Source organism: Protobothrops mucrosquamatus, unplaced genomic scaffold (genome assembly GCF_001527695.2).
Source record: "Protobothrops mucrosquamatus isolate PMUCROS unplaced genomic scaffold, P.Mucros_1.0 scaffold2040, whole genome shotgun sequence".
Taxonomy (NCBI): domain Eukaryota; kingdom Metazoa; phylum Chordata; class Lepidosauria; order Squamata; family Viperidae; genus Protobothrops; species Protobothrops mucrosquamatus.
Genome location: NW_015388147.1, coordinates 34,515 through 61,193, shown reverse-complemented (window position 1 = coordinate 61,193; position 26,679 = coordinate 34,515). Strand labels below are relative to the sequence as shown.

Here is a 26,679-nt window from a genome sequence, read left to right as displayed (position 1 = left end):
GCCGCCAGCAGATGACCTATAAGTAAATCAATAAGAACCCGAAGCTTTTCTCCACCATTTGTTTACTAACCGTAGCCCGGTTCTCCTTAACCTCCCAGGGCTGTGAGGGGCTACACACGCCGCGTAAATCCCTCCCAGCCTTATTAAAGCGACGGACGGCGCGGCCGCGGCAGAAACTACTCAGTCGTGGCAGGCGGAGTGGGGAACAGGAGGGGGCAGGAAATGCCGCAACCCTCCCCCAGGAAGAAAGCAGGAATTTCTCTCCCCCCCAAACTCGAGGAAAGGGGAGTAGTAAGAAGAAATTAACTAGCCGGAGAAGGGCTTAGCACAGATCAGTCCTTTGAGGTTAGGTGAAAGAATATCATCCTTTCTCCAATCGGATTCAAAATGCCTTTAGAAGGGATGCCTTCTGAATCCAAGAGCTAAATCCTAACGCTTGTATTTAAAGCAATCCTAAAGATGCACCCCATCTTCCATTAAGTTAGGAGGGAGGGGGGGGGGAAACCAATCCAACGGACTTTGCATTCACAAGGAGTGATTACAGTAAAGCTACAGAGAAGGAGATACAGTAAGAAACCAGCGCTTGCCCTCTGCAATCCGAAATACATCTACACAGAAGCCAGCCCCCTTGTTGCCAGTGAGTCTTCCAGTTAAGGGTATATATAAGAATGCTGCCTTGATCATTGAGTTCCGAGCTGAAGAAGAGAGGTGGAAACACCAGTTTTAGCACTTGTTAAAAGAAACACAGCCTTAATGCTATTGCTACCCCTGAGAAAAATGCAGATCCCACGGATTTTAAGAACATTAGCCATAGCAGTCAAGGACAAGAGAGAGATTTAAACCCGGTTAAAGTTGAATTAAGGGCGTTACATACCGGTATATTACAGAATATGGCCCACAGTAAACTGTACATAGTGGTTTGAACTGGGGAGAGGGGGGAGACTCAGGAAGAGCGTTACTACGCCTAGAAATTGCGCAGCAGCAGACCCCATCCTGGTGCCCATGGGGTGGTGGTGGTGGATTTCAACCCTTACAATCTCAACACATTTTGGAGGGCACCTGGTTAGGAAAGGCTGCTGCAGGCATTTCTGTATTCGGTTGAAGTTGGGAGCATGACAGCCTAGTTGATTAAAAAAAACCTCCTTGACAATCTGGATTTGATCCTCTAATCTAATCTAATATTTCAGATCATGAAATCTAATTACTCTTAACTAGTAGCAACTCTCACACAGAGGCCATTCGCGAATTCTCTCCTATTTTGAGGTGGGTTACTAGGGCTGAACCTGGACCGTTTCTGTAGAAAGGAATCCACACTTTACCATTAACTTTAGCTATCAGCTTCCAAAATACCAACCATGGGGAAATGGGCATTAAGATTTTCTGAATGGCTACCCCAGAGGTGGGGAACTTTGGCTCTTTTATGACTTGTGGACTTCAACTCCCAGAATTCCTGAGCCAGCCATGCTGGCTCAGGAATTCTGGAAGTTGAAGTCCACAAGTCATAAAAGAGCCAAGGTTCCCCACCCCTGGGCTACCCCATCCAGACTTCAAAAGCTTGCCCCCCAATTTTGAGTCAAAAATTCGCAGAGGGCAGAAAATAGCATCCAAGATAACATAAATTTAAATCACTGATGATAATGATAATGTTGACAATATTAATGATAAACACGATCTGCTTCTGGACAAAAATCAGGGAGGGAGATGGGCAGTTCAAAAATGTGAAAAACAAACAAGTGATTTATTCTGGAAGACTTTGTTGGCTTCCCATATACTTGCTAAAAAAAAAGTTAACTAATCCAATATTAGTCTAGTCTAAGGCTAATCTAGTCTAAGTGGTTAGTGGTTTAATGTGTCATGGGAATTTGTTCATTGCTTTAAGAATGTTTTTGAATCAGCCATTAAATAGTTTATTTAGGTTATTTATTTATGTCTGTCCCATCTTAATTATCTTTACCAATAAATTAATGCAGTGAGCATATCTTATGCCCCTTCCCTCTCCTACTTTCCCCACAGCCACAATCTTGTGAGGTAGGTTGGGTTGAGAGAGAATGACTGGCCCAAAGGCATGCAGTTGACATTCATGGCTAAGGAGGGACTCGAATTCATAGTTTCTAGGTTTCTAATCTAGTTTCTTAACCATTAGACCAAACTGGCCTTTATGATATTAATACACTCCCAGCAATGCTCCAAGGTCACTGCCATCAAATAACCATCAAATCCAAATAAAATACACCAATATCTTAAAACATTATAGCATCATAAAACAAATAATAGCCACATTTAAAAAAAATCAGTAACAGCATAAAAAACATGGCATCGGCGTTCAGAGCCACACAGCAGACTAAAACAGACACTGCAGGAAAGGCTAATGAGTTTATATTTTTCTTAAAATGGTGTCGTGAAGAGACCAATTGCTCTGCACCACAATTGTGCTTTAGTCTGTTGTCTGGATTCAGTTTGTCCAGTGCCTGGTGCAAAGGCACAAGCTTCAGTCTTCATAGGAAGCAGCCTTATGCCAAACCAAACCAGTAGCTGAGTATTTCCTAAATCAAAGGCGATGGTTTTTTTTTTTTCCAATTCCAGGTCAGGGATGGGTTAGAACTTTTGGTATGTTAAGAATCTCTTCTGCCCTTGAGAAAGAAGTGTTGTTTGTGGGCAAGGCGGGTTTCATAAGATTCGCCATTCCCACCCTCTTGCTGTGTTTTATCCAGATCCACAGCTGGGTGTGGGTTTCTGCAGTATAACTGGATTGACCAAAGCCACCAATCTCAGCTTTGGAAAGTGAAAGGGCTAATCCCTCAACCTGGTAGATCCTGTCCAAGGGGTGGCATATGGCATAACTTTCATGTCCCTAATCTCCCTAGCTTTTCATTCCCACTCATCTAGATCATTATTATTATTTTTTTAGAAATAGAAATCTTGCTTTGTGTCTCTGACACTGGGACTGGAAAATAATATATATATATATGGGTCACGGGCTGGAGCCAATGGGAAGGTCTCTTGCTCAAATGCCAAGCACTCTTGATCTTGGGCAATATTCTGTTTTTCTCAGAGAGGTTTGCATAATGTAATTGTCTTTTATATGCATATGTAGATTATCCTGAACTGTAATCCTATGCCGTTCCTTGGATTGATCTGCATGGGGTACATTTTTACATAAAGTTACAAAGTAAAAACATCTCCGTGGGGGTATCTCACCCAGGTTTCTTCTCACCCCTTCCAAATACTGTCCCCCTTAAAGCAACTCATGAGGAGGGATCTACCAAAACCTAGGCCAGGGGTAGGGAACCTTGGCTCTTTTATGACTCCTGGACTTCACTCCCAGAATTCCTGAGCCAGCCATGCTGGCTCATGAATTCTGGGAGTTGAAGTCCAGGAGTCATAAAAGAGCCAAGGTTGCCTACCCCTGGCCTAGGCAATAATTAAGACACTCTGACATGATTTCTTGTCTTCCCTAACACCAACCTAAGTGGTTCCATCGTTCCAAGGTGCCTGCCTCAACCCTTCAGTGAAAGAACAAGGCAATCCAGTTATGCTACCAGCAGCTGGAAAGCTGGCAGGGGAACTATTCCCCACGGGCGGTTCCAAACCTTACATTAGAAATGCAAGTCTGTCATATTAAAATTAAACAAACAGACAATTGACTGATAATTAATAGACACCCTCTTTTGAGCTACACTTTAGTGTTCATATCATTGGGGGGGGGAAACAAGCATTATTACTTTAGTGCTATTTCTAGGATGTTTAGATAGTTTGAGATAGTTGGATCATCAATGGTATAGTTAACTGACAATGATAATTGGTAAGAAATAATTAATATTCTAAAGCTAGTAGAACACAAAGCTACAGAGAAAGGGGAGATAACAAAAAAATCCTCTTGGCTCTGATAATGAACTGATAATGAACTGATAATGAATATATCCAGTAATGGGCATGCAAAAGAATATATAGCATTTTCAAACTAGTTAAATATAAGCTGTGAGGAGCTTGAAATGATGAGTTCCATAGATTCAAATTAAATTCTAGTATCTTAACTGGTTTGTAGGCAGAATTATAGGACACAGAACAATTCAAAAAGTCCTTATAAATTCATCAGCTGCCTTTTAATTGGGAATAAAATGTTGAATCTCCAGAGTTTGGAAATTCATCCTTACTGATGTTGTTATTGATAATTTTAAAGGGCAATTTAGTCATGATTAGTTCTCACCAGTAAATCTCAGAATTGTGCTATTAAAAATACAACACGCTCTTATCGTTCTTTTTGTTTCTATCATATCCTTCCTTCAAATAGATTTAATTTTATATTCAGAATGCCCTAAGTTGTCTTCTGAAGAACTTTTTAAGGTAGACTGATTAGCCCAAAGCCACATATGCAACTCTATGATGTGCCCTTAAAAGGTTTGCAGTGTTAGGTTTCAAACTTATAGAAAATAACTGTAAACTATTCTAAAGGCTATTTTTGAAAAATGACACACACATGTCAAAAATGACATGAAATGAAATAAAGAGCTGTACTGCTTAGTCAGGTGATAACAGATCCACAAGGATGTTCCTTACTACCACTACTACTCAATTTTCTAATTCATAAAAGTTTTTCATGGGTCCATTCCTCAAGATTTTCAGAGGCAAAAGTAGATTGGGGTGAATTCCATAGCAGGTGTGTATCCATGGCAGAAGATGCGCTGTGGACTTGAGGATACTTTATGGCCCATCGTAGTTAAAGGATAGGGAAGTGAAAATTGGTCCAAATCACACGAAGGGTTTGGATAATGGGCTTTTTCCATCCAAAGCAAATGCTAGGCAAAATCAAGGGCCAGTGTGCTGCAATGTCCAAAATGTTGCATTAGGACAAAGCACAACCTGGTTCAGATTTGCTCTCAGACAAGAAATTGTGACCAAGATGTTCTCCTTGTTAAATAAAATAAGTAAATAAAATAAGGCACGTAGCATAGCAGAATCAGAAGAAATGAAAACCATGCTATTCTTCCTTGTTCATTTATATAACTGGAAGTTCAGTTGAATTTCATTTCGTCCTGTTCTCCAGAGCTACAATTCCCGAATAAAGCTTATTTTGTCAGAAACTAGATCGCTGACTAATTAGGATCACATTATGGAAGCCAGTCAGATAATCCTTGTTAGTATGTTGGTGAAAACAATAAAGAACATGATGAGTCCTTCAGGAGTAACCATGTTATTATTAATCAAGAGGAACCATTCGTTATTTTTATCAGTTCCCCCCCACTAGATTTAGAAAATATAGTCTGTTTCCAGCTTGTGCTACAATAAAATGATTACTCTTCAATTAGCACAGGACTCTGTTGTTTCAGCTTATGGAGCAAAAGGTTTTTAAAGCACCCTCATGGGTGTTCCTTAAATCATTTCCCGGGGCCACTAATCAATGTGAAATAAACAGGGTCTCCCTTTCCTGTTTTCACAGTCACCACTTCAGCACCAAAGAACCAATTTTCTCCTAAACGCTCTATGGACAAATGCAAAGCAAACAAACAAACACCTACCCATCTATCTTGGGTGGGCGAGCAAGGAAGAAGCTAAAGAAAGGTCTCAAATAAAATGCAAACGAAAGGTAGGAAAGTGAGGAGAAGCGGAACCAATTTAGCTGGCGGGAAAGAGAAAATTAAAAAAACAAAACCAAACCCAGAACCGAACAGAAAGAACAAGCAAGTAGAAAAAAAGGCAAGGAGGGAAGGAAGAGCAGAAAGGAGAAATATGGAAAGAGAAATAATAGCTAGCAAGCAAAAAAAAAAAACCACAACAACACTGGACATCTTTTCTCTCTGTTTCTCTCTCTCTCTCTCTCCCTGATTTTTATGGCGCTGGTGAGGTCTCCTGTCTTTCCTATTTATTCCCTCACTGTTCCCAAGAGCAGTTGTTCTCCATCTTGGCAACTTTAAGATGCCTGGGCTTCAGCTGGCTGGGAAGTTCTGGAAGCTGAAATCCACACACCTTAAAAGTTGTCTAGGATGAGAAGCGCTGCCAGCCTCTGGGCCACGCTCGCTCCTCCTTCGATTTAGCTGACCTCGCAAGCTTTTTCTGGCAAGAACTGTTGCCTTTAAAACAAAACAACAACAACAACAACAACAAAAGTGAGAAAAAGAAGAACAGTGGCCTGTTGTCTTTCGCCTCTCTCGGATTACCGGTTATTCGCCTTGATGAAGAGCCATTAATTACCCATTCAGTCAATATTAGGAATGCGACGGAGGTGGGTTTTTTTTTTAATTTTTTTTTTTAAGGATTAAGGAGACCTCAGATTGCTCCATTGCGTATTCCTGCTCACGGCTGAAGCTTTCGTTGCGCAGCGCTTTCTCCGCGCGGCCGATCTAAACCGGCTGCATGAATTAGGAACCGAAAACCACGAAGGCGCAGCCCAACGTAGGATGTGAGCGGGTTTGTGTGTATGCGCAGTCTATGTTTGCACGCGTGTCTGTCCCGGGAGCCGAAAGGAGCTTGTCGCCCCCGTTTTGCAGAAATGCTGCAATTGGAACGGTTGGTTTGGTTCCCTCGGTTGGGAGAGTCAGGCAAATCTATTCTTAAAGGAAGCGCCTCGCTTTGGAAAACAGATCCTGGGGCTTCCCTACCTCTTCGCCCTTCCTTCCTGCCCTTCATTTACTGCATTCCTCCCAACCCTTCAGCGCCCTGAGAGCTCTTTTGAAAGAAAGGCAGCGCTGAGAAAACGAAGAAAAAGTGGTTCTAAAAAGTGGGAAGAAAACTCCACAATATGATGTACAAATAAATGGACTGCTTGTGGATCGTTTTGAGTTTTTAGCTGGTTGGCTAAGAACGCTTTGGAGAAAAGTGTACGCGCAGGTTTTAATTTCGTGTCCACAAACCAGCTTATCAGCTGAATAATGGAGGTGGAATTTGAATTTGGTTCCGGCGGTCAAACGCAGCATTCTTGTTTCACTATTTCATCGTTCAGTGAGTAAGATAATGCTCTTCCTTACACTGACGTCTTTCCGATTGTTCTTGAATACAAGAGGCGCATTGTTCGATAATTATAGGAATTGCAACCCAGACACCAGACTGAGGGAGGCTAATTACAATTGCCCAACACATTTTATCTTCCTGCCTTGCACCTTTCTGCATTCTGGTTTGTCCAAATTGCAACACTTTTAGGGACTGACAGGCAGTGGGTTGCCAGTCTCCCAAAGGTTCCATGGACCAAATTTTGGCCCCGGGGTACTGACTGGCTAAGCCAGCAGAAATGATGGGAGATGCCATTAAAGATCTTGAGGACAGCCTGTTTAGAGAAGTTTGCAGAAGCTGATCAAAGCAGTTGAGGGCGTTTTGGCCCATTCTCCACGTCTAGGAGAGAGAGTTGGAAGAATTGAGAGAATACATACACATCTTGGAGACAAGGGTTACTAAAGCTTTCAGAATTGCATCTACATTCCAGCTTCCCTCCCTCTCTTATCATCAATGTTACTGTCATTGTCATGACTGAGGCAGGGCGTTCTGTTTTTCTCCACCTTTATGGTCCTTTGGAGCCAACAGAGCAGTTAGGAGTGTAGAAAATTTCAAATACTAAAGGAAAATTATGTTTAACGTAGCTGATCCAATGCCTCAAAGAAAAAGGATCAATACATTTGATCAATTCAAATCCTGCTTCACGCTTTGGGTGGACTTCTCTTTATGCAAGGAGCAGAGGGCAACTATCCATTCCTTAAAAATCAAATATCACAAGATCCCATTCCTTCTCCATTAGGATCATGGTTTCTGGCTTTTTGAGGAGTACTGTAGAAATCAGGGGTCCTCAACCTTGGCAACTTTAAGACTTGTGGACTTCAACTCCCAGAATTCCTCAGCCAGCAAAGCTGTAGATGGAATGTTTACTTGTGCTGGCAGAGGCCTCACTAGAAAAACCCCAAAGGTGCTTATAGTAGCCAAGGCATTCTTAAAACAAAACACTGAAGCTAAAAATGCCTGCGAATCAGAAGCAGACAAACTAAGACAGTTGAAAATGCTTAAAAAGGGAGCCAATTGGGGCAGAATAAGTTAAAAGTTAATCTACCATTTTATTAAACACACACACACACACACACACAATGACATGACCATACTAAGTTAAAGGCTTGAACCATACAGATGGCCCAGGAAACTGCAATGCTATTAAATTTAGAAAAAAACTTAAACCAGGCAGTCTACAAATGTATATGCAGATTCAAGTGCATTCACTTTAATTTATGTGTGCAGTGCTTGGCAGTTTCCATTCCTCTCGCTCCCCAGTCTCTTGAAAATATCCTACAAAAATGGTTAACTCATAAAAAGCGGTCTACTACTATTTACTGGGATAAAGAATTCAGAGAGGGAAATTTCTAGGCCAGTTTATTTAGAACTGATAATTAATTTGTGAAAAACAAAACAACACGATCTAAAGAATGTTGGGTTGTAAATGGTTCTTCTGATTCTTCTATTCATATGCTACTTTTCTGGGGGAATTTATTTAGCATCCTAATTGTAACATACTTTGGAAGCCCACATATCTTGGAAAATGGGACACATAAATATAACAATAATACATTTTCCTCTGCAAAATCAGGGATTTGAGTAATTGGATCCTATGCAGCTTACTCAAAAGTAGACTCTTATTTTAAAGATCCTAAGGGATCCTATTCATTAAATTAATTCTAAAGGGATTAATTCCTGTGCCTAAGTAGTTTATTCAGAAGTAAACCATACCACTTCATTAGATTTTCAGCATGATAGACATACTTAAGAAATATTCCTGCTTCCCAAGAAAATCTTCACGGACCTTGACTCCCTTGCAAAAATTATAAAAACTATCAGGACACCAACAAAACTGAAGGTGGTTTAGAAATCTGAGGCCTGATGCTCCCCCTCATAAAGGCTTTTTCTGGAAAAGAGATTCCAGGCATGTAAGAAAAACTCCCATTGTTTTCCATATTGCTTTATGTGGTTTCAGGTTTGAAACACGGTGTAGAAATAGGGATGTGGTTCAAATGTAGTCAGGACGGCCCAGATGACTTTCTGGTTGCTGAAATTATTCTAAACACCTTTACTACGCTAAGGAAGTCCCACAGAGTTGCTCCCCTAATAAAAGGCTGCATGCACTAACAAAAATATATGATAAATCTAGGACAGGAAGTATGCTTGAGTCTGCCATACTAGAGTCGCTTATCTGAATTCTGATTCAGAACTGAATACAGAAGAGATACGCATTACTTTGTGTTGTTAAGTTGTAATCCAAGGAGTACTTTTTGTCTGTTTGTTTCTTAACTCCGAAGCAGACCCATAGGTCAGTTACTGGAGAGCCCTGATAAATTACCCAGAGCATCACTGACAACCTTGAGCTGAAGAAATTGGGACATGGGAGTGCCCTTTCTGCAATGAATTGAGATAAACTAACATTCTGCCTATGGAAAACTGCTGTATAGCCCAGGGGTAGGCAACCTTGGCTCTTTTATGACTCCTGGACTTCAACTCCCAGAATTCCTGAGCCAGCCATGGCCTCCAGCCATGTTGAAGTCCACGAGTCATAAAAGAGCCAAGGTTGCCTACCCCTGGTATAGCCCTTTGAAGAATAAAACTCTTTGGAAGCTTTACAACTATATAGGATGAAGCTCTTTGACATTCTTATATATACAGATATGTATTTTATTTATTTTCACCATAAGGTAACTCTAGGCAGTTTACAGTAAAAAAAAAACCAGGATACTGATTGAACATACGGATATTAAGTGCAAATGCAATTAAGATACGTTTTGGTTAGAAAAGTTACCTAAAACTGACATTCTTGATATTGTGAGAAAAATGTAACAAAGATGTTGATATTCAATTGTATATTTACTAATAACAATAAGAATTGTATTTGCCTAGTGTAGGAAAACAGTTACCACTGGAAGAAGAGAGGAAACATTTGATGGTGTAGTATTGAATCTAGACTGAAGAAGTTAATATAGACCACTGAATTACTAATGGATCCAGACAACACATTGTCTATTAAGTATTTGACTGTAAAACTAGAAAATTAATAAACTATTTATAAACAAAAAGATATATATACATTAAAATATAAATAAATTAAAAACAAGAATTAAAAACCAAGGACACCTAGGGCAGGGGCAGAATGGGGGAGATGGGATCTGTTGTTAATCAACCACCTCCATTGTACAGTTCCCCCATTGGGACATCAGTCCAACTGTCAGAGCCAGGACTTTAGGCCTTGGGAAAGCATAAGAGGGTTGGGGCCAACCTCACATGGGAAGGGCAAGATGTTCCAGAGGGCAGGACAACAGCAGAGAAGGACCTCCTCCTGGACCCCACCCAACTGGAATAATGGGGCTGATGGGATCCACAGCTTGCCTCCTATGCCGACACAAGTGGGATGAGTAGGATGAGCCAATTCTAGTGGGCTGAGATGGTTCCTCAGATAACCTGTATGTCCTGTATTGGATGTAAGTCCATTCAAAACAGGTAAGTTGAATTCAATGGGAGTTTTTTCCTGGGACAGTGTTAAAGGTGTACTCCCAAAGCTCACTTAATGCCTAATCCAGTATTTCTCTGGAAACTACTCCCACTCAACTCAGATGACTGACTTCCCCAGTATCAACATTAGGTCCCAGTTCAGTGGGGAGATCTACTCAGAAGGTGATCAACTCCTTCTCTCACAGCCCTGTTAAATCTTGTGGATTGTCTTGTGGATTTTTTATAATTGAAATTGAAAATACATTATCTGGCTTAGTAAATGTTGCTCAATAAATTACACATTTCAGTGCTTGCATTAACACGAAATGAATTTCTATACAGGAGAACATTTTTTAAAAGTCCTAAAAGATGTGGGGGACATAGACAACTTGAGTAATAAGACTATTAATGACTTTTAGGATGAATGCATAAAAATATTCCATTCCTACTATCAGTTGACCAGAGGCACTGCACTAAGGCATCCCATTTACATGGAAACAAAGGCAGACAGAAAAAAATACTCTTGGTCTGATTCAGTTAGTTTTTCTGATATCCTTGTGCTAACATGTAACAACTATAGATGGAAAGCAGAACATAAATGTTACAAATTGATGAATTGGTCTGATCTGGCTAAGATTGATTTGGAATTTAATTTGAATCAAACACCCATTTTATTTGGTTTAGGACTCATTTGGATCATTACACACTGGTGCATAATGTATTTTTACTCCAAAATTACCACCATCAATTTGGACTGAGATAATATGATCTGACATTCCAAACTGATTGGAATCAGTTGGAATCACTCAGTATTGTTGACATGGTGGTGAAGGTAAAGGCCAAGATTGAGGAGACTCAGAAGAAAGTTTACCCCCAACCCTGGAAGCTCATTGGGTAATTTTGAGCCAGTTATTCTTTCAGTCTAACCTACCTATCAGGGCTGTTGTGGAAAAGTTTGAGGAGAGACTTTTGTAAACATTGGGATATAAATCAATAATTCAATACAGACACAAATACATAGTCTTAATTTCAAAGCAGTTGAATCTTTGCATAGTCTATAATAACAACAATACTACAACAAGAAAAATGTACTGGTATGAATACAAGAACAAATGGATGGATGGATGGGTGGATGGATGGGTGGATAGATGGATGGATGGATGGATGGATAGACAGACAGATAGATAGTATATTTTAATGTTAGACTTAGTGCAGTCATTAGTATTATCTTTTTAAAAAGTATTGTCTTTTACAAATAAAATGCCTCTTTGAAAGTGTGTATTAAAACAACAATATCAGCAACAACAAATTTAAGCTAGGCGGTGCTGAACTGAGGCATTGTTTGGGGTCAATTAACATATTTAAAATCTATGAAGGATTAATCCCCTTAGCAACATGTCTCCTTTAAAAAGAAAGAAAGAAGGATAAATAGGCAACTTAACTTGTAAACCTTTCTCAGTACTTCTTTGAATTAGACTTTTAAAATAAGTAATGTTCACATTTGCCTGGCTTACCTGGACATTAAGATTTCAATTAAATGCTTCTAGCTTAAATTTAAGCACTACTCAGGATAGCACCATTTATTTTATTTTTTTGCCTACGTTCAGGGAAGCTTACTTTCTATGAAGCTTGTTTAGCAAACATCACACCCAGACTTAGAAAAACCGGTTTGTCACAAACAGGGTTGTCCCAACCAAATCCTTTTTTAAAAACCAAAACCCAATCCAGTGAATTCAGCCCCTCCTGCTTAAGTAAGGCCTTGCCTGGAATTGCATCTGCTTGGAGAATTTGTTTTAAGGATTGCAGGAAGTCCAAAAGTCTTTCCAAGACCTTTGGATGAAATACATCTTAAGGTTAGAGTTCTCAGATGTCATTGGATTGATCATAGAGCTACGGTTCTGGATACTCTTCAACATATTCCAAATAATTGAATTAAACTAGTCAGCAACATTTGCATTTCAGTTATTTTGATAGAAAGATCATGCATATATTTATTCACAAGTAAGCCCCCACTGAACTCAAGATTTATTCCAAGTTAAATGTGTATTGAACCATTGTTGGAAGAAGAACGTCTAGTTCTACAAACTGCTCATTGCCACCCAGTGAGGTTGTTGAGAATGTATTGAACCACATATTCTCTCATCTACAGCACCCATCCTCCTCAACCATTGGCCAAAAAACCCTAGAGATTATGAGTAGTGGTGGTCCAGCAAGTTTGAAAAGTCCTGGGATAGGAAAGTTGATGAATATTTGGTTAGCGAAGTCAAAATATGGGTACTGTTGTGACATTTGCAAATTGTTCTAAGTTTTGCTAGCCATAAACTTTCCCACTGCATTTAAAACAAACAAACTGGAGGGAGGTGTATGAGTTCCAATGGAAAATATCTCCTTTAACAAAATGAATCCTTCATTTTGATGATGAACGCTTTGGTGATGAGTCCAGGATGCAAGCAGACGAGAGATGGCAATGGAATGGCCTAAAATCCATCAATGGAAGTTTCCTTTCTTTCTCACTTTGCCAAATAGGTTTTGGAATGAAAAGGACACACAACTCTCCTGAAACTAACTGGCTGCTTAAGATGATTTTATTGGGGACAGTGGCCATTCATTTCATTGAGGCATCTATCAGAAATCTTTTTCAGACTTGCTTTTGAGGCTCTTTTTGCTAAGCATAGGGAAGCTGCTGAAAACAGTAATCCTATGCACTTTACTTGGGAATAAGATTGTTCCACATCGGTAGCAAGTCCCATTTATACTGTATGAAGGAAAGCAGGAATCAGGGAAGGATAGAGGATGCAAGGCAAATTTTTGAGTTATGTTTATTTCAAAGTCACTTGTGGTCAACATTTCCTGAAGTCTTTCTTCTTAACATCTATGGCATTTGGACACATGCATCTTATCGCTTTGTGTGTTTTAAATTCCACAAGCTGAAGGCTTGAATCTCACCACCAGCTTTCTTGAATCACTTGCCTTTCCAGATATCTAGAACTGCAACTGTGATCATTCCTAGCCCACATAGTTTAGTCCCACATACCTGGAAAATAAAGGTCTGAGCAGACCTGAAGTCCCAAAAAGTTTAGTTAAGAATCTTTCCATAATGATCCCCCAGAATTCTGCCTTTCAAGACTGTCACCATTTTGAATCCATTAAAAAAAAAACCACCCAGCAGTTGAGTCCTATGGACAACTCCATCATTCTTACTTAGGATATATTTAGCTCTGGAGTCTCTTCCCAATATTATATCATCTGGTCCTTAGCTTAGCACAAAAATGGGGTGTTTTTTTTATTCCGCCTTTAGTTTAAGCTGATTTTCTCCTATTTTTTTTTTTCTAAAAAAGCAACAACAACCTTTACCTGTCTATTTAGCCGTTTCCTTTCTAATTCAAGAGAGTAAAAAAGATCTTGTGGCATATTGCAGAGGACAGGAAATGAACAGGGCAAAAAACTCGCAACGCAGAACGAATGGTTAGAAAAATTACAATTTGTTTTCCCAGGGGAAAACAGAGATGGGAGAAAATATCCTCAACTTTTCTTTAGCTAGAAGTCAAACTCATCTAGTCCACGGCTCTGCAGCCAATATCTTCTGTTGGGTGCAAGGATAGGCGCTCTGGAAAAGAACGTTTCTGCTAGGCTTAGAGGTTTCCACCTAATTCGACTCGGAGCATCCACAGAATATGGAGGTACTTTCTGCTGAGGTTCCCGTCTCCTTCCTAAGTCAAGGATGCCTTTTTCTGTGTGCATCCCAGCTCCCGCGCCTGGATCTGATCTCAGCAGACAACCCTGATCCCTGAACTGGCTTTCTTCAACACTTGGCTCTTCCTGGAAAAGGGTGGTTTTTGGTTTTTTTTAAACACCTCGATAACGTACCTTTCAACGTGATTTCCCAACTCATCATCCTCAGAGGCGTTCTTTGCGCGGGGCTCTTTCGCCTGGAAATTACGTCCCCTTGTTTCGAGTCAAAACACTTTAGGATGAAGGTCGCTTTGGTGAGTTCGGCGTAGACACAGGCCTCCAGCCAATTCGCTTTTGTTGTTTTACAAAGAGAGTTTTTCAAGGGTGGCGGCGAATTCTTGCACGGGCGCAACTACAGGGCAGCAAATGCCACCGTTCCTGCGCGTTTAGCAGGAAAACAGGAGGGTGTTCACGCCCAGCCGCATTTTACTCATCACTTGAGACCTCGCCCCGACGCAATCCATTCAGCGGAATTGCCCCGAACTAGTGCGCGTTGGTACACACACTCTTTTCAGTAAATCTCTATGGCAAACATTGTTCTTTCAACCAACCAGGTGGCCCCGAAAGAGCGCCAGACTTTCCGTGCAAAAAGCGCTAGGTTGCCATTCTGATCGTCCTGAATCGACAGCTGTCAACTCCATTCCAGCTCCCGGCCATGGATCCCCCCTGGCTGGGAATCGTAGGAGCTGAAATTCAGGTCAAGGGGGTCACACGGAAGGCAGCTTCCCCCCCCCCTTTTTTTTTACCAACCGCAGCGCGAACACGCCCCGTCAACACGTCTTTTTCTGCCGCCGGCCTGTGTGGAAGAGGTTCGTTTGTGCTAAAATGACCCCAACGAAGCCAGTGGGGCAAGAGTGTGGTATTGCGAGCTACTGTCTAATCCCCTTCCTACGCATTGTGTGTAGCGATGGCTTTTGAAACAACTTGAGTGGCACTTCTGCCCGGTACTTTCTTGAGAGGGAGGATGTGCCACTGGAACTCAGTGGAACTTTTCCAATTAAGAAGCAATTGGAATTACGATTCGTGCGATTTCTCATAAACAACCGGGCCCATCTGCATAAACAATGCTCCAAAGAAAAGTTGTTATTATCTCGGGGTATTAACGAAATGGCATTTCTGCTAATTAAACGAACTGCCTTCTAAAAACAAGACACAGCCAGAGCCATCTTATGATTGTAATATACCGTATACCGCTGGAAAACAAAACAAAACAAAAAAAGAGGTCTCGTTTACTTTTATTTCCAGGTTGTCGGTTTAAAAAGCAAAGGGGCTTTCCCCCCCCTTCTTTTCCCTCGGGTGCATTTTGGATTGGGAAGCAATTCGGGCTGCTAAACTCGCTTTATTACGGAGCTGGTTTTTTTTTTAAATACACGGGGACATATTTTTGAATAAACATCGGTACTTAACTGAAAGAAGCAAGGGAAATGCCACCTGCCTTTTTCTCCGAGGGTGGCAAAAAAAAGCAAAGACCTAACGCCGCCGCTACAACCTACGTCCTACTTACTACACACCTACCATTATTATTGCTAGCCCTGTAGCGATAGTTGTACCTTTGTTGAGGAATGCTTCGAAATCGTACAGACGGTACGGTCTTTTTTTTGTTTTTTTTTTGCAAAAGAACATCGCCAAGGGGGGCATTTTCTGGCAAATATACATGCTCCAGGCAAATATTTCCCGTCTCCAGGAAAAAAAAAAAAAAAACTCCGATCAAATTCCCTTTTGCCCACAGCTCATTTTCGCCCAGCGGCTCTCCGCGCCGCACCCGCCCTTAACCAGCAGAGGGCGCCCTTGCACCGCCTTCAGCTCGCCGCCCTGCGCCGCGAGAAAGGCTGGGGGGGGGGGGCGCGCAACCCTCGCCCGGGTCGCCGCAGACGAGCCAACAGCTGCTCAGAAAGCTTCGGAAAAGAGGGGAGACCGCCCCCCATTTTGGCTCTCCCACCGTGCCCCCCCGCTCCCACTGCGGCGGCCACCCCCGGGATCTTTTCCGGGCGCAGCAAAGAGCCTGCCTTTGTCGTGGGAGCCCTGAGTTGGCCGTCCTTAGAGCCCCCCCCGGGGGGGGTTCACGGTACGGGGGCGCCGAGTCTCCCCCCCCCCACACACGCACCCCGTTGCGAGCAGGCCGAGGCGGGCCGCCTGGACTCACCGTTGGCGCTGGGGTGGGGCCTGCCGAAGAGTTTGCTGCTGGAAGCCTCTTTCCTGCCTTCCGGGGCCTCGCCGAAGTCCCCCTTTTTAATGTCGGAGTCTTTGGAGAAGAGGCATTCGACCGCCGAAGGCTGCACCCCTAGGAGGGAAAGAGAAGGAGGGCTGATGGTTCCGCAGAGGGAAAGTTGTTTGGGGGGGGGGATCCTCACTGGCTAAGCTAGGCTAGCTGGGGATGATAGTAATAATAATAGTAATAGTAATAGTAATAATAATAATAATAATAATAATAATAATAATAATAATAATAATAATAATAATAATAATAATAATAATAATAATAATAATAATAATAATAATAATAATAATAATAATAATAATAGTAAAGTTGGAAGGGACCTTGAAGGTCATCTAGTCCAACCCCCTGCTCAGGCAGGAACCCCTATACCATTTCGGACAAACGGCTGTCCAGTCTCTTCTTAAAAACGTCCAGTGTTGGAGCATTCACCGCTCCTGGAGGCAGGTTGTTCCACTGGTTAATTGTTCTCACTGTCAGGAAGTTTCTCCTTAGTTCTAGGTTGCTTCTCTCCTTGATGGGGCTGGGGGGCCTAAGGGATGCCCCGTGGCCACTGGGAAAGGCTGGCTCAGCCAGCGCGAAGATGGAGGCGCTGGTCCCCTTTGAGAACCCCATAGTCGTCCAGCTTTCCCTGGACCTCCGTTGTCCCCTTTCCTCTCTCACACACACACACCCCTCCGTCGCCCTCCCAAAGGAGCTGCTTGTCCTCCTCAATTTGGGTTCGGGAGAGCGGGCCGAACCGGGTCCTCGAACTGCAAGGGCGCTTTGCCCGGGCTGGAAGGCGCGCGGCTCTTTTCAGTTGGAGAGCCACGAAGCTTTGGGCTGCAACCCCCGAAGGGGAACAAGCCTCCTGGGCAGCGTTTGACTGATGGGGGTCGCCTTAATTCTCGCCCGACCAAATGGGGGTGGGGGGTGGGCTACGGGATTTTCGGTGGGCTTCTGAGCCCCGCATTTTGCCCCTGATTCAGCCCCCCCCCGGGTGGCACCCAGTACAGATACCGGTATATACGCTCCCCCCCCCCGTCCTCCCCATCTTTTAAAGTCTCTTTTTGAAAACGGTCAACAAGTACACGGCGCGCAAGCAAATTTCGACCTTAAGTCGTTCTGGTTAAAGGAAAAAAGCAATTTCGGGGCGAAACGTTTTTTTTTTTTTCTCTTACCTAACTGGACGCAAGCCGATACAAGTTTACGGCAGTTGGACTCCATAACCCGTTACCTGCAAAACAGTAGACGTGTTGGCATTGAGTTGACGTGCGAAATAAACGTCAGCTTCACGAAGTCAAACGAAAACGACAACAACAACGCGTTAAAAGAAGAACAAAACGCGTCACAAAAGAAGTCATCCTTGAGTAATGGATGGCGAAGGAAAAACTGGCCCTTCGAGACGTGTATTTATTTGTTTATTTATTAAATTTGTTTGCCGCCCATCTCGCCCCAAGGTGACCCTGGGCGTTGCCCTTAAAATAAAACCATAAACATAATGAATAAATACATAAAAATCACGATAAAATTGCAATAAAGTTATACCTAAAGATTGATTTCAATTTCCCATAATTTCCAGCCAAATACTTTGATTTAAGCTCCGGTAGATGCCAGCTAGCATACTGAAGTCTGGAAATTGGGGGGAAGGGCGTGTAAGGTATCGGATTGGAAAAGATAGTATAAAAATCCCAGAAGACATTCGGTTCCAAGAATGCTTAGCTCCGAAGGTGTCCACAGGGTGTGGTCAAAAAAAGTCAAGGCGGTGACCACAATCACACAATCCAAATTTTGCCTATTATATGTATCAACTTTTTTGATCAGACCCTGTGCACAGCCCCGATTTGAGGTTACCTCTGTAAAGCCTATTCCACCTCCCCCCCCATGTGGCATTTGTGTGTGTGGATATACATTTGCATATCTCTTTCATCTGTACAGCTCAATGCAGGGAGTGAAGCAGATGTACTTCCCATGCTTTAAATTCTGATGCTCCAAGCAAAGAAATAAAAGATTCAATTCATGTAACCAGGTTGACTAGTGATTTAAGCCTTGACTTTAGAAGAAATTTAAGGCCATCTAGTTTTCTCATTCATTGAATTTGAATTCTGACTCTGCATAAACTTCATTTTGAAATAAATTCCCCCCCTCCCTCCCCCCCCTCTCTCTCACACACACACACACATCAAGTCCACTGATGCAAACCTAATGTGAATTCACGTGCAACATTTCACGCCTGGAATCTGACAAATGCCCGGTGGCCCCAGGATATTTGTCTCCTGACAGAACCTTTTCAATGCACATAGATCTGTAGGGGTTATAATTAGAAGGAAAAGTGGATTTTCTCACAGAGGTTTTTTTTTATAGGGATGCTGTATGCAGCATAGTGAAGAAGAAGGAAGAAGAAGAAGAAGAAGAAGAAGAAGAAGAAGAAGAAGAAGAAGAAGAAGAAGAAGAAGAAGAAGAAGAAGAAGAAGAAGAAGAAGAAGAAGAAGAAGAAGAAGAAGAAGAAGAAGAAGAAGAAGAAGAAGAAGAAGAAGAAGAAGAAGAAGAAGAAGAAAAAGAAGAAGAAAAAGAAAAAGAAAAAGAAGAAGAAGAAGAAGAAGAAGAAGAAGAAGAAGAAGAAGAAGAAGAAGAAGAAGAAGAAGAAGAAGAAGAAGAAGAAGAAGAAGAAGAAGAAGAAGAAGAAGAAGAAGAAGAAGAACTGATCCTGAGCAAAAGGAAGAAGACACCTCTTGAATCAATGAAATAAAAATGCATTCCTGGGACAGTTCTATTCCCTCCTCTGTGTGTCATAAACAGCCTGCTTCAATTTAACTACCCAAAATGAACTTTTTCCTCTTACATTGGAAATTGCACATTTTCCCATCCATCCATTTCTGATGGGGAACCCGCAGCTAATACAATCTGTTTCCCTAGAAATGGGCTCCTCTAAACTTGCTGGATTTTATTTTGATTCAAACCAACAAGTCTGAGATCGGTTTCACTGAGGAAATCAACCCAAGGACTTGAAGAGAGCCTGCAGTCTCCTTCACAAAAACTATGGTCTTAAGGCTGGGCATTTACCTGAAAACAAAGCCTACGTGATTCAGCGCAACAGACTTCCAAATAAAACCAAATCTGGGCTGCTCGTGAGTTAACAAGGGCTCACTCAGCCTGATCCTATGAAATGTTAGTCTTGTCTAAATCCACTGGAATAAAGCAATAGCTGACATCTTTGAGCCAGGAGACCCTATCAAGACATTCAGCATAAAAATGCTGTAATTTACATAACGGAGCAGGAAGGTTTGATAGGTGTCAACCTCCACCACGTGGGAAGGGACATTCTTTTCAAGAGACATGAGCAGGTGTGTGTCATTTTCCATTTCCAAAGATGTGCAGTGTCTACTTCACCCAGCCATCGCCATGCCCCACTATAGCCTTGGTACTGCCACAGCACAGATTGGCTGGTGTTGCTATAAATCACTAGTGTGGACTGGCCTTTAGAAAGAGGAAGGTCTGGGTCTGAATTTGCACTCTCCAGGGACTCTGGCTTATTGGTCGAGAATGGAAGCCCAAATGGAGAGTCTGAGCTGTCTTTCCAGGTAGAGGAGACAGCATCTCTGATGCAGCTTCCAGGGGAGGCCCTTCTGGGATGGAGAGGAAACAGGGGCAAGAAAGGCCGTGGACCACTCCCCTTCTCCGCCTTCCTCCTTTGGCTGGACATGGCTGGGCCAAGGGCTGCCTTCCTAACACTTTAGATGCTACCTTCACTTCAACTTTTAACTCTTCTGAAAAGTTCTTTTTAAACTTAACAGAACAGAGATAAGACATAACAGAACAGAACAGAACAGAGCAGAACGGAACGGAACAGAAAGAAGAACAGAGAACAATGAACAGAGAACAGAGAATATAAAACAGAACTAACAACATAACACTAAAAAAAGAAAAAAGGCACAAAATTAGTGCCTGATTGAGACGTCTGTTTGGGAGATATTACAAAAATCATTACCAGAGCTCTCAACTAACTCGATATGAAGTAACACAGATGGAAGGTTATTAGTCCAGGCTTCAAATGTTTACTTATGGTAATTTTGATAGAAAATTTGCATGTCCTCTTCAGTTGGATAATTTAACATCCCCGATTCCCCAAAATCCCCTTCCACTGTTTCAGTGTGTTAACGGGTGCTTACCCTTAACCAACTTATCCTTCTGAGCCTTCTCAGAAATCCTTGGGGGACAGGACAGCTCTGTCTAACTGGCTAATCAGAAACAGCCAGGAAGATGAACAATAATCCCCTCGACTTAATGATGAGGATGGTGAGGATGATACCCCTCCATCCTTTTTTAAGCTGACTTACAAAACATGCATCTCACAGGGAAAACTGTTTTCCAGTTGAAGATGCGTTTTCTTACTCCAGGGAGAAAATTCCTAGAAGCGAGTAAGATTGCTGACTTCTTCCCACCCTGGCTGGCCTTAAAATCTCAGATCAGAGTCGAAACCATCTGATTTCTTTGCAAGCCATCAGCTATTCCTAGGTCTCTTGGAGTAGAACTGGGTGCCAGCAATGGATGCAACTGAGATATTGCTTCAGTTTAATGTATGTGGCCAGGGGGACATATGGAGAAAGCCATAAGTTCTTTATTTTTCAGGAGTCAAGTCTGACATGTAACACTTTACCTTCTGAGCTACAAAAAGGATAGAAGAAGCAGAGGAGACACTTTCCCCACCATGGAGGCCTAATTTGAGACCTGTGGTGAAACTGCTAGAGAAAGGCAGTTAAGAGTCCCTTTTAATTTCTCTTGGAGGGTCCTTAAAGTGGTTTTTGTGAAGAAGGTTTCCCAGGATAAATTCTCAGACTCATTGCTTGCCTTACTGCCTAATTAATTGAACACACAGAAATAAATAAGGTGTTAATTTTTGCTTTAAGTCCTTCACTTCCAAAAATTGAACCCCTAGAAAATATTATTCTAAAAATGCGATATCAGGAGTTCTATTTATCCATTGTTTTTAAATATTGTACTTACTTATTTTGGCATATAAATATTTATTTGATTGCAAGGATTGCTGACAGTTGAGAAATAAAGACATTTGCAGCTGAAGTTTACACAGATTTATATGGAAGGCAGTACCAAGTTAAGACTAATGGCCAAGTAAGATTACGGCTACGCTGAGAAAGAAGAAAGAAACCATGATTTTTGCCAAGAAAAAAAAGAAGTGACCATGCCATATTGATTTTTAAATACCTAACCTGCAAATTTATCTATTGGGGGAGGAGGCAGGAGAAGGCTCTTGGGAATGACTGTTAGGCTTTATTAATATTAGCCCCAGATGCTAGACTGCTCATAGGGTACATGCAAATAATCCCATAAATAGAATAAATGGGACCCTCTACCAAATAATTTGGAGTCCGTCAATCAATATTACAACTAGAATCATATTATTTTCTGGACTCAGTTTTCTTAATGCACTTGCCTCTTACTTTCATTTTATTGTTTTAAATTCACAAACTTAAATTGCTTTTATAAGCAACACATACACACTTTAACCAAAAATAGCTAAAATAAAATAAAGTACATTTTTTATAGAAATGTAAAATGAAATACATCGCATTGCAGATTAGAATTTGGCATTTGGGGGTTTTTTTTCTTCCCTCATCAATATCAAGTGTCTCACAATTGCATTTTCATGGCTTTTTAGATAGACCTATAAGCTGATTCTTACCCATACAAACAGGAGTTCTTGAAAAAGTGCAAAATTAGGTCAAGAAAGTGGATGGGCATCAAAAGCCATAGCCAGAAATTGTAGAAGGCTGGATTTGTTTTCATTATTTGGAATATTTGAAAAATTAAGAAAATAATGTGTTGCATTTCTCTTCAAAAGTGGATTTCCGCCATGGAATATAAAGGAACTTTTGTAAAGCCATCTAAATTAATTAGAGGGATCCTCCCCCTTTTTTCCCCTGAACTCTTATTTCCTGTCTGATCTCTTGCTTAAATTAGGTCTCCTTTTATTGATCCTTAAAAATAAAAGAAACACAAATTACTCTTTGTACTGCCTTTGGAAGAGGAACCAGATTTAATAATAGGGACATGGTGGAGTCAGAAGACAAGACAAAACATCCCCCAAATCTGCCACAAACTTCAGAATATGAAGACTACAAGAAGCACACAGAACGTCGAGGGTCCCCGCTAAAATCAAGTAACCCAAGTTTCAGAATCCTGATGCACCACAGGGTTTACCACAGCAGAGAGTAAACTATCCTAGGAGTAATTGCAATTGTGTGTTTATGAAAGTTAATTCAGTTATAGAGCAAGTTTCGACCTCACTGTGCCAATCCCTCGGCCTCCTCGACTTTTTCCAAGACTGGATGAAAAACATTAAAGGGCACGGGAGGCTAATCGTATTTTGCGAAGGATTCCATTTGAGAAAGCTCCGTAAAAGGACCTGATCTCTCTCTTTCGCTTTTGCTTCCTTCCTTCCTTCCTTCCTTCCTTCCTTCCTTCCTTCCTTCCTTCCTTCCTTCCTTTCTCTTTCTTTCTTTCTTTCTTTCTTTCTTTCTTTCTTTCTTTCTTTCTTTCTTTCTTCCATCCTCTTTCTTTCTTTCTTTCTTTCTTTCTTTCTTTCTTTCTTTCTTTCTTTCTTTCTTTCTTTCTTTCTTTCTTTCTTCCTTCCTTCCTTCCTTCCTTCCTTCCTTCCTTCCTTCCTTCCTTCCTCCCTCCCTCCCTCCCTCCCTCCCAGGGAGATGGCAAGGCCAGGATGCCAAGGCGTGTTTATCAGCCACAAGGGAAAAGAAAAGAAAAAGAAAAAGAAAAAGAGGGGAAAGCAGAAGGAAAGGGCGCTCGTCTAAGTCGGGCCGGGGGGGGGGAGAACCTGGAAACGGGCGAGAAGCGCAGGGAGCCGAAGTCTCGGAGCCAGCCGTGCGCCCCCAAATCACCGGCCGGGACCATCCGCCCGAAGGGGACCCACTCTGCAGACCCGCCTCCACTCTCGCCGCCGGCCCGGGGGCGCTGCGCGGCCGACCTCCGGGATCGGGCTTACCGGCTCCAGTTGGCCCTGGGGGGCTCCTGCCTTGCCCGGCGGGGGTGGGTGGCTCCTGGATCCCGAAGCGCTGAGCAAAATCCCCGGGCGGGTCCGGGAAAGGGGGGCAGCGCCGCCAGCGCCCCGAGCAGCAACTCCCGAGGCCCGCCTGAGTCGGAGAAGGGCGGCAGCCCAGCAAGATCCCCCGGGAGAAGGAACCGGGGCGTCGAACAGCCCGTGGGAGGGAAGGGAGGGGAGGGGAGGGAAGGCCGGGCCCCGGTGGGTTGGCGGCGGCGACAGCGGGCAGCTTCCCGGCGGGCGACCCGGCTCCCCCTGCCTGGCTCGGGCTCTCCTTCGGCTCCTGTTCCGCTCAACTCCGCTCGGCTCGGCTCGCTCGGCTTGGCTGGGGGAGTCGCGTGACGTCAGCAGAGATTCCACCAAACTGAAGTCGGCGGCCAAGCCGAGGGAGGGAGGGAGGGAAAGAGGGGAGGGGAGGGGAGGGGAAAGGTAGGGGTGAATAACGGGGGGAGGGGGAGGAGAAGGCAGGGGCGGCCCAGCTGCTGCTGTTGGTGGGAAAGGAGGGCGCCCAAGAAAGGGGGTTGCGGGGACAGAAGGCGGACGGACGGACGGACGGACCCTGGGTGAAGGAGAGAAAGGTTAGAGCCACCTCCGCTCAAGCCGGGCGCAATGGAAGTAGTGGACTACAAGGCCTATGGGGCCAGGGATTGGCGGGAAGTACTAGTCCAAGATGCGTTGGGGAGGGCGCCACTTTAGCAAAAGCCCGGGGCTGGGCAGAAACGAGCTGGTGACAGGGCAGGAAAAACCGAAAGCCGCCGCGACGGAGAGAAGAAGAGGCGCAGGCAAGGGAGCCCGGTAGTGCCCTGGGAAGGAGGAACAGCCGATCCCAGAGTCCTTCTGCACTCCGAGTTTCACTAACAACACTTAAAAGTTTCCGAGGGAGAGAGCGAGCGTTGCTCTCTCCCTCCCTCCCCCCCTGTGTGTGTGTGTGTGTGTGTGTGAGAGAGAGAGAGAGAGAGAGAGAGAGAGAGAGAGAGAGCATACAACAGTCCACAGCGTCAAAAAAAAAAGAGGCGGCGGAGCGAAAAGGAGAGAAAAGGCAGCGGAGCCAAACAGGCGCGGAGAAAAAGGAGCGGCGGGAAGGCGAGCGGTGTCGTCCGCACGGGGGAGCGGGGGGAGAAAGCGAAGGAGCGAGGCCGGGCCAAGAGGAACCCTCCCCCCCGAGGCCTGCTCGCCCTCCCTTTTCTGAGCTCTAGCTACCTTCCCTCCTCTGAAGTCGGGGCTGGGGACCCGGCCGAGGGAAAGTGCCGGAGCCGGCGGCGAAAGAAACAAAGAGGGCAGCGCGGAGGAGGTAAAGGAGGGTCGAGGCCCGAAAGGGACCGGCCGGGAGAGGCGCAGTGCAAGGCCAGGGTCCAGCAGTGGAGCCGTCCGCCCCACGCCGGGCTTCCCAAAATTCAAGCCAGCTTGGACTCGGCAGGATGCGGGGCCTGTTGCGGTCTGTGGGTGGGAGCGACGGCCGGTGGGGCGCGTAAGGGAAGGCGCTCCGGGCTCTCCAAGACCCCAGAAGCGCCTCGCAGTGTAGAATTTCCTCGGCCGCCTCTGCCCCAGAGCAGGTTCACGCGGGGTCACCGGCCATTCATTTATTGAAAGGACGAGGGGCGAGGCGAAGGGAGAAATACGGTTTCCGAACGGCGTAGCTGCCGTGCAGTTGGCGCGGTTTCTGGAGAGGCGGTCGGGGGGGGGGGCTATCCCGGGCCAGGCGCGCTTCCTCGGGAGCAAAGAGAATAACGCCCAGAGATCCGGCCCTCTCGGTTACTTCGCCCCTAACGAGAAGAAACAGGGCACAAGAATTTCCGTGTACGTTGGTGATTGATCAGGGGAATCAGGAATATTGAACTACTAACCAAAAATACCAGTAAGATTACAAACGCCACCCGTTCATTACTGCAAAAGTTAGGTTGTAGGCACTACACTTAAAACGCTGCCAAGAAATTGTGACCGCGTTTCTTGAGTTTCTTCCACACTCGCAACAGGCCGTTCAAAATAAAATCTATTTTTTAAATCTCAATTCAGTTTCCGTTTTCAGACCACCCTTACATTGGACGGTGTGTTTTGCATTGGGAAAAAGGAAGGGAAACGACTGTACGGCAATCGAAAGAGCTAACTCTCCTCTTCCCCCCCACCGAAAAATGGAAAAAAAGTTGCTTGAGTTCGACGCTCTTATTTCAACTCTCTTACTTGTAGTAGTTGGAAGCTGGGAAATGGGTCGTTTCTGACGCAAAGAAATGGGCGCCATTTTGGAGTGTCTGGTTCTCAGCCTACAAACCTAAACATGGGTTCTGATTTACCTGCATTTAATTTTTAAGCATTTTCGTTTCTTTTGTTGAAAGGGGAATCCTTTCCTACAGCATGGCGGTAAACCTAGGCCCATTTGCTTGGAGGCAAAAAAATAAAAAAATAAAAAAAATGTATGAACAAACATCAGAAGGATTAATTTATGAAACACAGGGATTGTTTTAGTGAGGAACGTTCTGATTCCATCGATACTTTTCTTTTTTTTTTAAAGCCCCTTCGTGTCTAAACATCAAACACAGTGTTACCACTTTCAGGCCATTTTGGGATTATCTTCCTCCTATCGTTTGTCCCACCTATTTTATTTGAAAAGGTAAAGGTATTTACCAAATTCCACAAGCCTCAAACATGCACCGTAGGCCACAACAGGCACCTTGCGTCAGGCGAGTCGGGTAGTTTTACTGCGGTTCACACACCACTCCCAACTGCACGTGTGAAACTGGAGCAGATCAACCCGCATTCGTGTCCTTGGCGAGAAGAGCCAGAGGCCCGAGTTATTGTTTGCAATAAGGGACGTGAAGGGAAATAAATCCACGGGGGTTAATCCTGAAATCTCTCTTTCGGTCGCTCTGTGAAGTGGAGGGGGTGGGTGGGTGGGTGGGTCGTGAGGGTGGGGGCTGGGTGGGGTGGGGTGGGCAGAGCAGGAGAGAATGAAGCCTTTTGTTTGGCTTTCAGAAACTTCCAGGCGGCCCTTCGCCTCCCGGCATACCCTGATGTTTCCTACACCTAATTAATGTACGGGAGGGTAAAATAACCAAGGTAAACAGACCACCGTGTTGTGACTGCCTTTGCTTTGAATTCGTCTGAGGACCGGGAGGGGGGGGGTGGCTGTTCCTTCTCCTGCTCCTCCTCCCAACACGAGCCCTGGAAGATGCACGCCTCTTCCCCAACACTTGCCTCTTGCAGGCACTTCAAATTAGGATCTGTCACAGACCTGCTTCTC

The 26,679-nt window shown here is 43.8% G+C and overlaps 1 protein-coding gene across 1 annotated transcript in view; it reads right to left on the bottom strand.

Annotated features, from left to right (window-relative positions):
• Window positions 1-17,599, bottom strand: part of PITX2 (paired like homeodomain 2) — a 28,136-nt gene extending 10,537 nt beyond the window's left edge. Inside the window, exons 1-2 of the mRNA XM_015823899.1 lie at window positions 17,551-17,599; window positions 16,319-16,456 (exon numbers count right to left, since the gene is read on the bottom strand). Of these exons, the coding sequence (XP_015679385.1) occupies window positions 16,319-16,456; window positions 17,551-17,596 (184 nt within the window). The 5' untranslated portion in view covers window positions 17,597-17,599. The remainder of the gene's footprint in view (window positions 1-16,318; window positions 16,457-17,550) is intronic.
• Window positions 17,600-26,679: the final 9,080 nt, after the last annotated feature.